Genomic DNA, 18475 nt, shown 5'->3' on the forward strand with positions numbered 1-18475 from the left:
AGAGAACTATGTAAGGGGTAGACCTGTTGAAAATGGAGAGTGGTATAAATTAACACCACCTATAAGCCCATCACTGTATATGCAGAAAGCAATGAAGTTGTCAAGAAATTCTGAGAAAATAGACTTTCCACTTAGAGACAACTTCAAATGAAAACTTTACTGCTTACATTTAGAATTTGAAGATGTATTTTGCAAGTATGAGGTTTAAGGAGGAATGTACTTGTGTTGGGAGAGATTTTTGATTCATTGAAGAAGAGTAAGCAAATTTCAGATCCATTTCACCAATATTCGCTGGTGTGGTAGCCTGCTGGGAGTGTGGTGGGAAGCACAGAATTCCTGCTATCATGGAGATTACATGGTAATTTGGGAGATAAGAAGCACACAACACATGACTACAAAGCAAAGTAATGTGGTATGAGGTGCAGGTAAAGGGAGAGCAAAATTAAAAAGAAACTTAAAGGAGGAAGATGCCAAAGGATTTGTGAAAGAGGTTTTGTTGTAGACCTTAATTGATGGATTATTAAGTAAAATATGGAGATGACTGGGAAACAACTATAGTTGAAAAGTATAACAGGGGGAGAATCTCTGTGGTCTGTGAGTAAACTGGTGTCTTCTGTCTGTGGTCATGTGAAACCCCGTGCTCCATTTATTGCAGCATTTATTACAGATTATAATGGTCTGTTTATCACCCTCACGAGACTGTAGTTTCCCAATGGTCAATTAAAACACAGTCAGTCCACATTATTTGCAGATTCTGAGTTGACAAATTCATATACTCTCTAAACTTTATTTATAACCCCTAAATCAGTAGTCATATCACTTGCGCTGACATTCCTGGACACGTGCAAAGCAGGGACACATTTTGAGTCACCTGGTGCACATGTTCTCTGCTGAGGTCCAAAAAGGTAACATTTTGACTTTTTGTTCCAGCTCTCACACTGTGAATAGCTCGTCCATTTGGCAGTCTGTTTAGTGCCACAGTTTTTCACAGTCTGTGCTCTCAGATGGTGATTTTGCTGTTTTAATATGGTCCCTAAGCATAGTGCTGAAGTGCTGCCCAGTGTTCCTAAGTGCAGAAAGGTTGCGATGTTCCTTTTGGAAAAAATCTGTGTATTCCCTAAACGCCATTCAGGCACAAGTTATAGAGCTGTTGGCCATAAGTCCAATATTCATGATTCAACAATCTGTATCAAATAAGGTGTCTTTAAAGAGAAATACACGTGAAACAACGTTATACATTGATTGGTTGATGAAAATGTTCTGACCAGTGGCTCATGGGAACCCACTTTATATATACCCTAGGAGCAGTAGTTCAGTATTTGTTCATCTAAGGTTTGCAGTGACTTGATAGAACATAACTTCCCTGATGAGAATTGACTGTATCCATTTTGTTTGTTTGTTTGTTTTTGAGACAGGGTCTGGCTCTGTCATTCAGGTTAGAGTGCAGTGGTGCAATCTGGGTTCACTGCAACCTTCGCTTCCTGGGCTCAAGTCATCCTCCTACCTCAGCCTTCCAAGTAGCTGAGATTAGAGTCATGCGCCACCATGCCTGGCTAATTTTTTTTTTTTTTGTATTTTTTGTAGAGACAGGGTCCTTTGTTGCCTGGGCTAGTCTTGAACTCCTGAGCTCATGCGATCCACCTACCTTGGCCTCCCAAAGTGTTAGGATTACAGGCGTGAGCCACCGTTTCTGACCCAAGTGTATCGGTTATTTCTGTATGCCTAGTACTTAGTGTTTAGTAGATAGTCAAGGAGTCTTATGAGAAATTCCAGCTCCCTAAAAAATTTAAATACCAAACTTTGGAATTGCAGCTTAATACCATGAAGGCAACGGGAGGCCATTGGAGACTTTTTTCCACAGGAGTGATCTTTGGGTTGTGAATTGTTTAACAAGCACTGATTAAATGTGCTAGCTAGTGTCATGAACAGAATGAATATCCCTGGCACCCTGCTCTCAAGGAGCTATTGCAGAAACCCTAAAAGTGTCTTTAGGAAGATTAATTTGCAGGGATTTGTAAGATGGATTGAAATTGAGAAAAACTGAAGACACAAAACCAAGTTATTCTCTCACACAATGATCCTGAGATGAAATGGTAAAGACTGGGATTTGGGTGCTCAAATAGAAAACAGGGAAATGGGCAGATATTTAAGTTATTATGAAGTAAAATTTAGCAATAAATGAGTTCATGCAGAGGATGAGGGAGATGGAAGGGATAAAGTTAAACTCTGAAGTTTACTACTCCTGAGTTTGTTAGTTCCTGTGGTGGCAAATGTTTTTCAATCATGTTCTTGTCATAGGAAGTTATCATTCTGTACTGTTCTGAGTCTTTTCTTTTTTTTTTTTTTTCTCAAATGAAGACTCACTCTGTCACCCAGGCTGGAGTGCAGTGGTGCAATCTCGGCTCACTGCAACCTCCGCCTCCCGGGTTCAAGCGATTGTCCTGCCTCAGCCTCCTGAGTAGCTGGGACTACAGGTGCGTGCCACCATGCCTGATTTATTTTTGTATTTTTAGTAGAGACAAGATTTAGCCACGTTGGGCAGGCTGGTCTTGAACTCCTGACCTCAAGTGATCTGTCTGCCCTCACCTCCCAAACTGTTGGGATTACAGGTGTGAGTCACTGGGCCCCGCCCCTGAGTCTTCTTTTAAGATACCAGTAATGGAACCAAAATCCTCACTCATTATAACTAAGTAGCTGATGAACTAAGTAGGGTTTGGGTTGAAAATGGTAAATTATAGATCTAATTTTACAATTATAGTGAATTTTTGTAGTTGTGAAATTTTGTCTATAATTTATTTAAAGTTAATTGTGAAATTATGTCCAGTATTGAATGATCCTTTTTTTTTAAATTGCAAATTTGTGCCATCCAGATGACTTCCACTGTAATGACAAGTTATTTCTGGCCAGCAGTATACAGTTACATATCACTAATGCCAAGTTTGCTGTGAAATTTATGAGAAGATAGGGCAGACCATTATTCACTGTTGTTCATTATGACATTTTATATGAAAAAAATAGAGGCTCAGAGATCAGCATTAGTTATATTTTAAGTAGCATATGGAAGGCAATATGACTTTTCAGTTTAAATTTGAAAAGCAAATTCTTCATTGTGAAGTGCCAGTATGTTTCTTTAGAGTTTCCATTAATTGAGAAATAAAACTTTGTTTTCTCTCAGCATGGTATGAAAGTTTCAGATTTGAAAACCTATTTACTTAAGCTTTACTTTAAAATAATTTTTCAGTGTATTTTTTCTTATTAGAAGTCCTTTTTTAAGACTGTTTTTGTCCTGATATAGGCTATTTGCATCACCAGGGGTTTTCAATGCTCTTTTTCAGCATCACCAATTTTATAAGGTTATGCAAAACTGATCTCCTACTTGAAAACTTTGGAATAATACGTTTTTTCCCCCCTGGTAAACTCATCTAAGATAATCAAGACATCTAGATGTTTTTATGTCAATTTTCAAGGAAGAATTTGAATGGCATTTTAAGCTAGTATTTATTCTATCTGTGGCTCAATACTACATGTGTTTAATTCAACTTGAGATTAAAAATCAAAGGAATTTCGATGTCCTTTATCTTTTTTCATCTGCTTTGAGTTTAATATACCTTTCTGAACAAAGCCATGTTTGTAAAGGTTATTAAGTTTTGTTTGGCCTTCTTCTCCGCTGTGAGTACCCAGTGGACCTTACTGCGAGGTTATGCTCCTGGACTGATTGATATATAAACAGAAGACAGATGGTGTAGAGATGGCTCTGATGATAATTCATTTTTCAGCTAGTCATGAAGCTATTTTGATTACAGTGTGTTTAAGTAATTATAACACAGTCTGCAATGTTAGTCTTGCTGGGAAGGGTGCACATGGAAAACAAGTTACGTGTTATTCATGCCCAACAAAGGATGCACTGTGGTGTAATGATTTTAATTCCTAATGCTAGATTAGGACTGAAAGCGTTTAAAATATGTCATACAGTAAGGTAAGTCAATTAAACATGGACCAAATAAAAAAGGTAACTGCACAGTTTTGAGGCATAAATATTTGTTTTGGAAAGTATTTAGATGTTACTATATGAAAGAAACTAGTATTTTTACATTTAGGTAACAGTCTGTGTACAGCTAATTAAAAAATTACATGGCTTGATTTTCAGTTTATGTGAATCATCATGCAGCTTGTTTTCTGTGTCATGGATTTGAAACTGAAATCAGAGGGCTGACAATTCAACAGCCTGTTACCTCCCTACTGTTGATGAAGTTTTGCAAAAAAAAAAAAAAAAAAAAAAAAAAAACTAAGCAAAATATCAAAAGTTGAAAAAAATAATTAAAATTGTGTAAATAAGTGGGTCATTAAAATGGTTTGTCTTCACATATTAATGACAGTTTATATCATGATTTTGGGTTCCATGATAGCATAATTGATCGCTTAGATGGAGTTCGTTTGTTGTGGTCCCTGCTGAAAAATCCTCACCCAGACGTGAAGGCCAGCGCAGCGTGGGCACTCTGTCCATGCATCGAAAATGCAAAGGTAAGAACGGACTGCAGGTCAGTCTCTTCTAGAATCTCTAATACTATACTGAAAAATGCCACCACAGGTGACTAATTGCTTTTTACTTATTATAAGTCAGATTTATCTGGTGGGAGAGAGTGTTGCACAATGTTTATGCCAAAATAATTTTGGAGCATTGCCTTTTTTCTGGTCAGTTTTAAAATGCAAAGCAAAACTAGCCAAAGATGGCAGTGCTTGTCAAGTTCTAGCTGATTGGTGCAATGGAAGCAAGCATCTCAGGTAAATCAGAGTGAGGACAGGTTGACTGTTCTTGTCTCTTGAGGGATAAGGAAATTGTCTGCATTTACCTGCTATGTAGAGAGAGTGCAGCCTCTGGGGAGACATGACTGCTTCTCTTGTTACAGCCTGCAGTGAGAGAGCACTATGTTCTGTGTTGCTTTGAAAAGGTCATATGATTTCAATGACTTACTTTTCTTATCTGTCACTAAAAAGAGGAGACCAGAAGTTTCTGAAATCGATTTTAGGCCTTGATTTGTAAATTTTATTATTTTCTTTGAAGATCACTTTTCAGCTTATTTCTCTTAACATTTTTTCTCTAGGTTTAGAGATTGCCCTTTAAGATCCTTGTTGCTGAAGTTATTTCTGCCTGTTGAATATTTTTTAAAATTATACTTTAAGTTCTGGGATACATGTGTAGAACGAGCAGGTTTGTTACATAGCTATACACATGCCATGGTGGTTTGCTCCACTCATCAACCCATCATCTACATTAGGTATTTCTCCTAATGCTATTCCTCCCCTAGTCCCCCACCATCTGACAGGCCCCGGTGTGTGATGTTTCTTTCCCTGTGTCCATGCATTCTCATTGTTCAGCTCCCACTTATGAGTGAGAACATACAGCGTTTGGTTTTCTGTTCCTGTGTTAGTTTGCTGAGAATGATGGTTTCCAGCTTCATTCATGTCCCTGCAATGGACATGAACGCATCCTTTTTTATGGCTGCATAGTATTACATGGTGTATATATGCCACCTTTTCTTTATCCAGTCTACCATTGATGGGCGTTTGGGTTGGTTCCAAGTCTTTGCTATTGCAAGTAGTGCTGCAATAAACATATAAATGTGCATGTATCTTTATAGTGGACTGATTTATAATCCTTTAGGTATATACCCAGTAATGGGATTGCTGGGTAAAATGGTATTCATGGTTCTAGATCCTTGAGGAATTGCCACACTGTCTTCCACAATGGTTGAACTAATTTACACTCCCACCAACAGTGTAAAAGCATTTCTATTTCTTCACATCCTCTCCAGCATCTGTTGTTTCCTGACATTTTAGTGATCGCCATTCTAACTGGTGTGAGATGGTATCTCATTGTGGTTTTGATTTGCATTTCTCTAATGACCAGTGATGATGAACTTTTTTTCATATGTTTGTTGGTCACATAAATGTCTTTTTTTAAGAAGTGTCTTTTCATATCTTTTCCCCACTTTTTGATGGAGTTGTTTGTTTTCTCTTGTAAATAAGTCCCTTGTAGATTCTGGATATTAGCCCTTTGTCAGATGGATTGCAAAAATTTTTTCCCATTTTGTAGGTTGCCTGCTCACTCTGATGACAGTTTCTTTTGCTGTGCAGAACTTTTTAGTTTAATTCTATCCCATTTGTCAATTTTGGCTTTTGTTGCCATTGCTTTTGGTGTTTTAGTCATGAAAGCTTTGCCCATGCCTATGTCCTGAATGGTATTGCCTAGGTTTTCTTCTAGGGTTTTTATGGTTTTAGGTCTTACATGTAGGTCTTTAATCCATCTTGAGTTAATTTTTGTATAAGGTGTAAGGAAGAGGTCCAGTTTCAGTTTTCTTCATATGGCTAGCAAGTTTTCCCAACACCTTTTATTAAATAGGGAATCCTTTCCCCATTTCTTGTTTTTTTCAGGTTTATCAAAGATTAGATAGTTGTGTGGCATTATTTCTGAGACCTCTGTTCCGTTGGTCTATATCTCTGTTTTGGTACCAGTACCATGCTGTTTTAGTTACTGTAGCCTTGTAATATAGTATGAAGCCAGGAAGTGTGATGCCGCCAGCCTTGTTCTTTTTGCTTAATATTGTCTTGGATATATAGGCTCTTTTTTGGTTACATATGAAATTTGAAGTAGCTTTTGTAATTCTGTGAAGAACTCCAGTGGTAGCTTGATGGGGATAGCATTTAATCTATAAGTTACTTTAGGCAGTATGGCCATTTTCACAATATTGTTTCTTCCTATCCATGAGCATGGAACGTTTTTCCATTTGTTTGTGTCCTCTCTTATTTCCTTGAGCAGTGGTTTGCAGTTCTCCTTGAAGAGGTCCTTCACATCCCTTGTAAGTTGTATTCCTAGATATTTTTTTCACCCACAAAAAAGGATTCATTTACAGTGTAAAATTTATCATACATTTCTTTTTTTGAACTGAACATAACCTCAAGATTTTATTGTCTTTATAATAAAACAAAAGATGAAATTTAGAACTGAATCACTTGGCCCTTTCTCTTCATATCTCCTCCCAGTTCAAAATGCTTGCATGTCCTCATAGCCAGCATCGTCTTAGATCTGCAGCTGGGCTCAGTGCTCAAGCCTTGGCACCATCTCCTTTGTAGTTTTAGCCTTTTTCTGGAAAATCAGCTTACTTACAGAAATCAATGGCCTTGATATACACAAACAATACTTAGGTGAGAAGTCTTCAGAAAACCCCATGTATAATAGCAACAAAGAAGATTAAATATTTAGAGACAAACTTATTAAGAAATGTGCAAAATCTACAAAGGGGAAATACTTCTGGAAAACACAAAAGCATGTAGAGTGGGAAGACATCCCTTGTTTTTGGCTATCATGACTCATCATCAAGATGCCCATTCCCTCCAAGCTGATTAATAAATTGAATGCCATTCCTATAAAAATACCAACAAGCTTTGTTTCATGGAGTTGGTAAGTTGATACTAAAGTTTCTATGGAAAATAAACATGCTGGAATAGTGACACAAAATGGGGGGCTAGCCCTATGGGCTATTAAAACAAACTATAAAGCCCCTGTATTTAGAACAGTGTGGCATTGACCATGTGAACAGGCAGACAGACCAATGGAATAGGATAGAAAGTACAGAATAGACCTAAGTACAAATGGGAATTTAGTATATGATAAAGGTGGCATATCAAATCTCAGAGGCAGTGATGGATTTTTTTATATTTCTTTATTTATATTTTTATTTATTGAGATGGAGTCTCACTCTGTCACCCAGGCTGGAGTGCAGTGGCATGATCTCGGCTCACTGCAACCTCTACATGCTGGGCTTAAGCAATTCTGATGCCTCAGCCTCCTGAGTGCTCAGCCCAAGATTGCCACTCTGCTTCCTGCCATGATGCCATGTTCCCCGTGCATACACAGCATCCTTGCCCTTCTTGTCCTGTGCCACTTTGTGGGGTTGGTGCTTGCCACACTTCTTACAGAAAGTCTGGAAGCCTTTAGGAATGTGCACCACATTGCAGGAGCCCTATTGCATGGAAAGCTATTGTTAATTTCCAAGTCATTTATGCTTACAGAGCTGATAGGAGCTAAACTAAGGTGTGGGTCATTCTGTAGTAGGAAACAGTTTGGGGAGTAGTTAACATAGTGGTCAAAAGAGTTTTTTAAAACTCCAAACCTCTGATTGTTGTCTGCATATACCATTTTGGGCAAAAGGTAGTTCTTATTTGGAAAAAACATAGATTGTATTATCTTGAGAAATTCTAAATGGAACCACAGAGGGGAGGAAGAGGAGACACAGGAAGTCTTTCTGGTTGGGGCAGTGGTCTCCCTGGTGGGGTGGACACCCTTGTCTTGGTGTGATCATAGAACTCATGGAAATGACAGACGGCCTGGGACACCAGCTTTTCAGAGGAGAAGGGTTTCTTGCATGTATTGGTGGGGCCTCAGCTGTATTTAATAGGAGGTACTGCACTGGAGGCCTCAGATGGTCCTATTCCTAGGTATTTTATTCTCTTTGTAGCAATTGTGAATGGGAGTTCACTCATGATTTGGCTCTCTCTTTGTCTATTATTGGTCTATAGGAATGCTTATGAATTTTGCACATTGATTTTGTATCCTGAGACTTTGTTGAAGTTGCTTATCAGCTTAAGGAGATTTTAGGCTGAGACAATGTGGTTTTCTAAATATACAATCATGTCATCTGCAGACAGAGACAATTTGACTTCCTCTCTTCCTATTGGAATACCTTTATTGCTTTCTCTTGCCTGATTGCCCTGGCCAGAACTTCCAATACTATATTGAATAGCAGTGGTGAGAGAGGGCATCCTTGTCTTGTGCTGAAAGGGAATGCTTACAGCTTTTGCCCATTGAGTATGATATTGGCTGTGGGTTTGTCATAAATAGCTCTTATTATTTTGAGATACATTCCATATATACTTAGTTTATTTAGAGTTTTTAGCATGAAGGAATGTTGAATTTTATCGAAGGCCTTTTCTGCATCTATTGAGATAATCATGTGGTTTTTCTTCTTGGTTCTGTTTATGTGCTGGATTACGTTTACTGGTTTGCATATGTTGAACCAGCCTTGCATCCCAGGGATGAAGCTGACTTGATGGTGTTGGATAAGCTTTTTGATGTGCTGCTGGATTCGGTTTGCCAGTATTTTATTGAGGATTTTCTCATCGATGTTCTTCAGGGATACTGGTCTGAAATTTTCTTTTTTTGTTGTGTCTTTGTCAGGTTTTGGTATGAGGATGATACTGGTCTCATAAAATGAGTAAGGGAGGAGTCCCTCTTTTTCTGTGGTTTGGAATGGTTTCAGAAGGAAACCAGGTACCAGCTCCTCTTTGTACCTCTGGTAGAATTCTGCTGTGAATCCATCTGATCCTGGGCTTTTTTTGGTTAATGGATTATTAATTACTGCCTCAATTTCAGAATTTGTTATTGGTCTATTCTGTGATTTGATTTCTTCCTGGTTTAGACTTAGGAGGGTGTATGTGTCCAGGAATTTATCCATTTCTTCTGGATTTTTTAGTTTATTTGCATAGAGGTTTTCATAGTATTCTCTTATGGTAGTTTGTATTTCTGTGGAATCAGTAGTGATCTCCCCTTTATCATTTTTTTATTGTGTCTATTTGATTCTTCTCTCTTTTCTTTTTTATTAGTCTGGCTAGTGGTCTATTTATTTTGTTAATCTTCTCAAAACACCAGCTGCTGGATTCATTGATTCTTTGAAGGGTTTTTCGTGTCTCTATCACTTCAGTTCTCCTCTGATCTTAGTTATTTCTTGTCTTCTGCTAGCTTTTGAATTTGTTTGCTCTTGCTTATCTAGTTCTTCTAACTGTGATGCTAGGGTGTCAATTTTAGATCTTTTCTGCTTTCCCCTGTGGGCATTTAGTGCTATAAATTTCCCTCTAAACACTACTTTAGCTGTTTCCCATAGATTCTGGTATGTTGTATCATGGTCTCATTTGTTTCAAAGAACTTATTTATTTCTGCCTTAATTTTGTTATTTACACAGTATCATTCAGGAGCAGGATGTTCAGTTTCCATTTAGTTGTGTGGTTTTGAGTAAGTTTCTTAATCCTGAGTTCTAATTTGATGGCACTGTGGTCTGAGAGACTGTTTGTTATAATTTCCGTTCTTTTGCATTTGCTAGGGAGTGTTTTACTTCCAATTTTGTGGTCAGTTTTAGCATAAGTGTGATGCCATGCTGAGAAGAATGTATATTCTGTTGATTTGGGGTGGAGAGTTATGTAGATGTCTATTAGGTTCGCTTGTTCCAGAACTGAGTTCAAGTCCTGAATATCCTTGTTAATTTTCTGTCTCGTTGATCTGGCTAATACTGACAATGGGTGTTAAAGTCTCCCAGTATTATTGTGTTGGAGTATAAGTCTCTTTGTAGGTCTCCAAGAACTTGCTTTATGAATCTGAGTGCTCCTGTACTGGATGCATATATATTTAGGGTAGTTAACTCTTCTTGTTGCATTGATCCCTTTACCATTATGTAGTGCCCATTTTTGTCTTTTTGGATCTTTGTTGGTTTAAAGTCTGTTTTATTAGACTAGGATTGCAACCCCTGCTTTTTTTTTTTGCTTTCCATTTGCTTGGTAAACATTCCTCTATTCCTTTATTTTGAGCCTATGTCTGTCTGTGCATGCAAGATGGGTCTTCTGAATACAGTACACCGATGGGTCTTGATCTTTATCAAATTTGCCAATCTATGTCTTTTAATTGGGGCATTTAGCTCATTTACATTTAATAAAGGTTAATGTTGTTATGTGTGAATTTGATCCTGTCATTTTGATGCTAGCTGGTTATTTTGCCCATTAGTTGATGTAGTTTCTTCATAGTGTTGATAGTCTTTACAATTTGATATGTTTTTGCAGTGGCTGGTACCGGTTTTTCCTTTCTATATTTAGTGCTTCCTTCAGGAGCTCTCATAAGGCAGGCCTAGTGGTGACAAAATCTCTCAGCATTTGCTTGTCTGTAAAGGATTTTATTTCTCCTTCACTTGTGAAGCTTATTTGGCTGGATATGAAACTCTGGGTTGAAAATTATTTTCTTTAAGAATGTTGAATATTGGCCTCCACTCTCTTTTGGCTTGTAGGGTTTCTGCAGAGAGATCCACTGTTAGTCTGATGCACTTCCCTTTGTGGGTAACCCAACCTTTCTGTCTGTCTGCCCTTAACATTTTTTCCTTCATTTCAACCTTGATGAATCTGATGATTATGTGTCTTGGGGTTGCTCTTCTCAAGGAGTATCTTTGTGGTGTTCTCTGTATTTCCTGAATTTGAATGTTGGCCTGTCTTGCTAGGTTGGGGAAGTTCTCCTGGATAATATCCTGAAGAGTGTTTTCCAACTTGGTTCCATTCTCTGCATCACTTTCAGGTACACCAATCAAAAGTAGGTTTGGTCTTTTCACATAGTCCCATATTTCTTGGAGGCTTTGTTTGTTGCTTTTCATTCTTTTTTCTCTAATCTTGTCTTCGTGGTTTATTTCACTAAGATGATCTTCAATATCTGATAACCTTTCTTCCGCCTGATTGATTTGGCTATTGATACTTGTGTATGCTTCTCGAAGTTCTTGTGCTGTGTTTTTCAGCTCCATCAGGTCATTTCTGTTCTTCTCTAAACTGATTATTCTAGTCAGCAATTTCTCTAACCTGTTTTTAAAGGTTCTTAGCTTCCTTGCATTGGGTTAGAACATGCTCCTTTAGCTCAGAGGAGTTTGTTATTACCTACCTTCTGAAGCCTACTTCTGTCAATTCATCAAACTCATTCTCCTTCCAGTTTTGTTCCCTTACTGGCGAGGAGTTGTGCTCCTTTGGAGGAGAAGAGACATTCTGGTTTTTGGAATTTTCAGCCTTTTTGTGCTGGCTTTTCCCCATCTTTGTGGATTTATCTACCTTTGGTCTTTGATGTTGGTGACCTTTGGATGTGGATTTTGAGTGGGCGTCCTTTTTGTTGATGTTGTTGCTATTCCTTTCTGTTTGTTAGTTTTCCTTCTAACAGTCAGGCCCCTCTGCTGTAGGTCTGCTTGAGGTTGCTGGAGGCCCACTCCAGACCCTGTTTGCCTGGGTATCATGAGCAGAGGCTGCACAACAGCAAAGATTGCTGCCTGTTCCTTCCTCTGGAGGCTTTGTCCCAGAGGGGCAGCTGCCAAATGCCAGCCAGAGCTCTCTTATATGAGGTTTCTGTCGACCCCTGCTGGAAGGTGTCTCTCACTCAGGAGGCACTGGGGTCAGGACCCACTTGAGGAGGCAGTCTGTTCCTTAGCAGAGCTTGAGCGCTGTGCTGAGAGATCCACTGCTGTCTTCAGAGCCAGCAGACAGGAATGTGTAAGTCTGGTGAAGCTGTGCCCACAGCCACCTCTTCCCCCAGGTGTTCTCTCCCAGGGAGATGGGGGGTTTTATGTATAAGCTCCTGACTGGAGCTGCTGCCTTTCTTTCAGAGATGCCCTGCCCAGAGAGGAGAAATCTAGAAAGGCAGTCTGGCTACAGTGGCTTTGCTGAGCTGCGTTGGGCTCCGCTCAGTTCGAACTTCCTGGAGGCTTTGTTTACACTCTGAGGGGAAAACCACCTACTCAAGCCTCAGTAATGGCAGACGCCCTTCCCGCACCAAGCTTGAGCATGCCAGGTCGACTTCACACTGCTATGCTCGCAGCGAGAATTTCAAGCCAGTGGATCTTAGCTTGCTGGGCTCTGTGGGAGTGGGATCTGCTGAGCTAGACCACTTGGCTCCCTGGCTTCAGCCTCCTTTCCAGGAGAATGAACAGTTCTGTCTTCCTGGCATTCCAGGTGCCACTGGGATATGAAAAAAAACCCTCCTGTAGCTAGTTGAGTGTCTGCCCAAATGGCTGCCCAGTTTTGTGCTTGAAACCCGTGGTCCTGGTGGTGTGGGCACCTGAGGGAATCTCCTGGTCTGTGGGTTGCAAAGACTGTGGGAAAAGTGTAGTATCTGGGCCAGAGCGTACTGTTCCTCATGGCACAGTCCCTCATCGCTTCCCTTGGCTAGGGGAGGGATTTCCCTGACCCCTTGCACTTCCCAGGTGAGGTGACGCCCCAACCTGCTTCTGCTCACCCTCCGTGGCCTATACCCACTGTCTAACCAGTCCCAATGAGGTGAGCTGGGTACCTCAGTTGGAAATGCAGAAATCACCTGCTTTCTGCGTCAATCTCACTGGGAGCTGCAGACCAGAGCTGTTCCTATTTGGCCATCTTGCCCAGGTCTTGTTGAATATTTTTATAGAAAGGATAGTTCTACAATAAATTTAACTTGACTCTAAATGCCATCCTAAATATAATTTTTTTAAAAAGTGAATCGTAATGTGTGTTTGGAATAGAGGAGACCTATTATAAACCCATTAATAGAATCATTTGTTATTACAGCCAAAAAATTAAAAATATCTCAAATCTTTACAGGAATCACACTACGTTATACATTGCAGCAGCAAAAAATCAATGTATTTTGGCAATGTATTCATTAATATCAATATATATCACAAATATATTGAACAAAATAAAAATTTGCAGAAATAGATATATAATTCCTATTAAAGTTCAAATATATTTTTTAAAGTGCCAAATTTAAATAATATTGTTTACAGAGAAAGAAAGAAGCCAACTGGGGAAAGACTGATACAAATCCTTGACAGATAGTCTTCATTAGTCACTTTAACTAATCAGCCCAGCCCTTCATTCATAAATTTAAACAATCAAAGATCACTATATATTTAAGGAATACTAACCATGTTAAAGACACACACCCACATGAACTAGCAGAACTGACTTCAGAAGAAACAGAGATAATGTAAGGAATGAAATAATTTAAAAACTATTATTTTCAGAAACACCTAAGGGTTGTTATTAAACACCGTTATTAAAAATTCGTAGGCTTAAAACTGATTTTTTTGGAAACTGAAAATATATTTGGCAAAACCACAAATTTAGTAGAAAGGATGAATACTAAGATGAATAAGGCTAAATAATTATAACTAATATAATAATAACTAAAGTCCTTTCCCTTACCTAGAAAAGGATGTTATAGATACTGATTAACTCTCAATGGTCATTGAAAATCTATATTTAAATGTCAAATTTAATGTTATCATTGGTGAGTTGCCATTTTGATAGATATTATCTCTGCTTAGTGCTGTTATTATATGTAAAGTGTGTTCTGTCTTCTTATAAATTTCAACTCTAAATCTAATGATCTATTATTGGGCTTAAAAGATTTTTCAGTATTTTCATATTCATTATTCTCACATAGGCTTTCTTTCCTGAATATCTGGCTGGTCTCCTATGCAAGCAGCCTAAAACATGACCCAGCCCACCTCTCTCTTTGCTCTTGTCCCCAAGGTCTAAACCAGATCCAAGGCTCCCAAAAGAGCTTCTTCCTGTTCCATTTCTATTGAACTTCACCTACCCTCTGAATACTCCTTGCCTCCAGCCGCCTTCTTACTTATCTCGAGGGAAAGCCAGGCTCCTGAAAAAGATCTCTGCTTGATCACATCTCTCACCAAGAACTGCCCTCTCTTGTATGCATTTATCATTGAGGCAGCACAAACATTTGAAGAATCATCAGCAAGGAAGTGATGTAAGCCACATGGCTAATTAGAAAATTAGCCATGTAAGAGTGGGTGACAAATTATGCTATTATGGTAGTTCAGATGAAAATGATTAAAATTTGACCTAACACCATGGCAGTGTGGATGGAGAGAAAAGACAATATAAGAAAGAATTGAAAAGTAGAATGAGGAATTGGTCAGTGATTGGATGTTTGAATTTTTTTTTTTTTCTTTAACGTCGACAGCTAGGAACATGATAGAATTTTTACCAAACATGGGAATAATGTGGTCTGAAGAAAAGATGATGGAGTTGCCTTCCTCCAGGTAGATATGTCCAGTCATTTGAATACATGAATCTGGATGTCAGGAGAGAATTCTGGATGGAGATATATGTGTAGGGTCATCAGCATTTAGGAGGTAGTGGAGGTCTGAGAGTAGATGGAAGGGAGAGGGAGTGGAGTGAGAGGAGACCACCAATGACAGAGTGAAGTAAAGAAAGAAGGCAGGTGGGTGGGGAGGGGAAGGGAAAACCAGGAGAACTTGATTACAAAAAAGCCAAGAAAGGAGAGAAATCAAGAGGGAGGGAGAATGTTCAACAGTATTATTTACCCCTAAGAGGACAATTTCCCTTGAAATGTGAAAAGAGTACGTTAAATACAGGAATTAAGTGGTCGTGGTCATAGCCATTTCCACTGAGAGGTGAGAGCTTAAGCTGGATGGCACTGGAGGGAAAAATGAATTGAGGTGAGGAAATAGAGGAAAAGAGGATTCATAGCTTTTTCTAGAGGCTCAGCTATTAAGAGAAGGAGGCTATCGTGAAACCCAGAAGATAGCATCCTAGCACTTTGGGAGGCCGAGACAGGTGGATCACGAGGTCAGGAGATCGAGACCATCCTGGCTAACCCGGTGAAACCCCGTCTCTACTAAAAAATACAAAAAAAAAAAAAAAAAGAAATGAAAAATATGGAAGAAGCATGTGTGTGTGATTGTGTGCGTGTATCTATATATCTATATCTATATACCTATATTTATCTAGAGAGAGTGCACATACACAAGCATAGATGGAGAATAAAGGACAGGCATGGCTCTCACTGTTCCTTAATCCTATAAGTACATTGCTCTGAGTACTGTAAATGATTTCTAGAGCACCAAGCAAAAGGATGGTTCTAGAATGCCTAATTCCTGAGGGCGAGTCCAGGAAGAACAAAACCAGAAGAGCAAGAATAGAAAGGAATACTGAAAGAGGCACCTCCTTATTTCATCCAGACAACAAACGCATGGCCTACTTATTTGTCTATTTTTCAATCAATCATCCATCTATTACCTATCAATCTATGTCTTTGAATTTAAATATTACCTACCCATCAATATCTTTGAATTTGAATCCAGAAGTGAGAAAGTTATCAAAGGGATCCTAATTAATACCTTAATATGAATTTAAAAAATCGAAGTCAGACTTTTCCTAGCAGATTGCTAATTTGGCTGATTATTTCAACAGTGAGCACTGGCTTTTATGATTAGGTAATAAGGAAGATATTTCCATATATTGAATTAACTAAATATGCAGGGACAAAATTTCATTGACATGTATAATATCAGAAAGTAGGCCGGGCGCGGTGGCTCAAGCCTATAATCCCAGCACTTTGGGAGGCGAGACGGGCGGATCACAAGGTCAGGAGATTGAGACCATCTTGGCTAACACGGTGAAACCCCGTCTCTACTGAAAAATACAAAAATCTAGCCGGGCGAGGTGGCGGGCGCCTGTAGTCCCAGCTACTCCGGAGGCTGAGGCAGGAGAATGGCGTAAACCCGGGAGGCGGAGCTTGCAGTGAGCTGAGATCCGGCCACTGCACTCCAGCCCTGGCAACAGAGCGAGACTCCGTCTCAAAAAAAAAAAAAAAAAAAAAAAAAAAAAAAAATATATATATATATATATATCAGAAAGTAAATCTTTGTGGCTAAATTAATGATGAACATTTTTAGATGTCAATTCAAAACAGATGAAGATGATGCACAGCTTTTCAAAAGTGCAGGGAGATATGTGAGCAAAATGTTGAAGACACTTGTCTAGTAAACGCTTGAAATGAGAGAGAGGGAAATTTAAAGCATCTTTCCTTAAGAAAGTGACCTGACTTGCAAGGCTCTTTCTTCTTAAAAGGTCCTATTTTTCAGGGTCAGAAGCTGAATATTATATTCGTCTCCCACCTTGCATCCTTCTACAACAAATCTCATTCTTCCAAGGCAGAAGGGTACTTCAAGAGTAGAATATGACAGAGGTCATGTGCTTGGAAAGGCAAGAAGAAAGAAAGCACATTTATAATGTTTAAGAATAGCATCTCATTATTTACACAGATGCCAATCAAACCATGGTTAGGGCAACTCTATTAATAGCACTTTGTGTGATGATGAAAAGGTATTGTTCAGATATGGCAACTACTAGCCACATGTGGCTACTCAGTGCTTGAAATGTGACTAGTAGGGCCAAAGAACTGAATTTTTAGTTATATTCAGTTTTAATTAAAGTTTAGGCCAGGCGTGGTGGCTCACATCTATAATCCCAGCACTTTGGGAGGCCGAGGTGGTTAAATCGCTTGGAGCCAGGAGTTCAAGACCCAGCCCGGCCAACATGGCAAAACCCCACCTCTACTAAAAATACAAAAATTAGCCAGGCGTGGTGGTGCATGCCTGTAATCCCAGCTACTCGGGAGGCACAAAAATCGTTTGAACCCGGGAGGCTGCAGTTGTAGTGAGCCGAGATTGCTCCAGTGCACTGGGTGACAGAGCTAGATTCCATCTCGAATAAGAAATAAAAATAAAAAAGTATAAATAGTTACATGTAGTTAGTGGCTATTGTTTTGGTGCCCAGGTCTGAGATATGCAAGTAAGAGAGAGTTGTTTCTGTAAGCTGTCTGCTATGAAAAATTGTAAATCTCAAGAATTAAATGAGTTTGTGTGCTTACATGTTCATTATGTAAGTTTTAGAAACTAAAGAAAAGCAAATAAAAAAAAATCACCTGTAATTTTAGCGCTTTGGGATAACTGATATTAAGAGCCAACTTTTTTTTTTTTTTAAGCGATGACTAATGCGTCTCTCTCTAATTCTCTCTGTATGTCTTTCCATATCCCTGTCTAATTTTCTTTGGCTATATAGTATTATGTTGTGTGGATATATCATAATTCATTTTCATAATTAAGTTTCCAGGTTAAGGAACAGTGAGGTTGAGTGAAACAAAAACTTCATTTGAAGGCGGGCAAAGTGGCTCACACCTGTGACCCCGGAACTTGAGAGGCCAAGTGGGGAGCATTGCTTCAGCTCAGGATTTTGAGGTCAGCTAGGGGAGCATAGGGTGACTCCTTCTCTACAACATTTTTTTTTTTTTTTTTTTTTTTAATGCACATGCCTGTAGTCCCAGCTACTCTGGAGACTGAGGTGGGAGGATTGCTTGAGCCTGGGAGGTTGAGGCTTCAGTGAGCGGTGATTGCGCCACTGCACTCAAGCCTGGGCAAGCAAGACCCTGTCTCAAAAAAAATTTATTTTAAGCCTTTCTAGAATGTTCTTTCACATAGGGAAAGAAAATAGTTACCGCTGACCCTTTGGTAAAAATTTTTGTTTTTACCAAAAAATATTGTTTTATTGTATTTGTTTTACCAGTAACATTATATCATAGGTTAATCAGTGATGATTTTCTTGGTGGTACATAAAATAATAGTTTATTTTACAATCAACTGCCTTTTGGATTAGTGGAAAATAATATGGCCAAAGATACATGTAAATGTATATCCATGGAGGTTATGTGTACTTGGAATTTTTTTAAGGTCTTGCGTTGTGTTTATATCACTATACAAAACTTTCCCCACTTGGTTATATTAAATTTAGCATTTTCAATGAATATTTTGTATGTTCTATGTTA

General features: G+C 38.8%; 1 protein-coding gene across 1 annotated transcript in view; it reads left to right on the forward strand.

Moving 5' to 3' along the window:
- Positions 1–18475, forward strand: part of LOC111528052 (armadillo repeat-containing protein 4) — a 162718-nt gene that overhangs the window by 58380 nt on the left and 85863 nt on the right. Inside the window, exon 9 of the mRNA XM_026448211.1 lies at positions 4407–4521. Coding sequence (XP_026303996.1) covers positions 4407–4521 — 115 coding nt within the window. The remainder of the gene's footprint in view (positions 1–4406; positions 4522–18475) is intronic.

This window comes from Piliocolobus tephrosceles, chromosome 9 (assembly GCF_002776525.5).
Source record: "Piliocolobus tephrosceles isolate RC106 chromosome 9, ASM277652v3, whole genome shotgun sequence".
NCBI classification, from domain to species: domain Eukaryota; kingdom Metazoa; phylum Chordata; class Mammalia; order Primates; family Cercopithecidae; genus Piliocolobus; species Piliocolobus tephrosceles.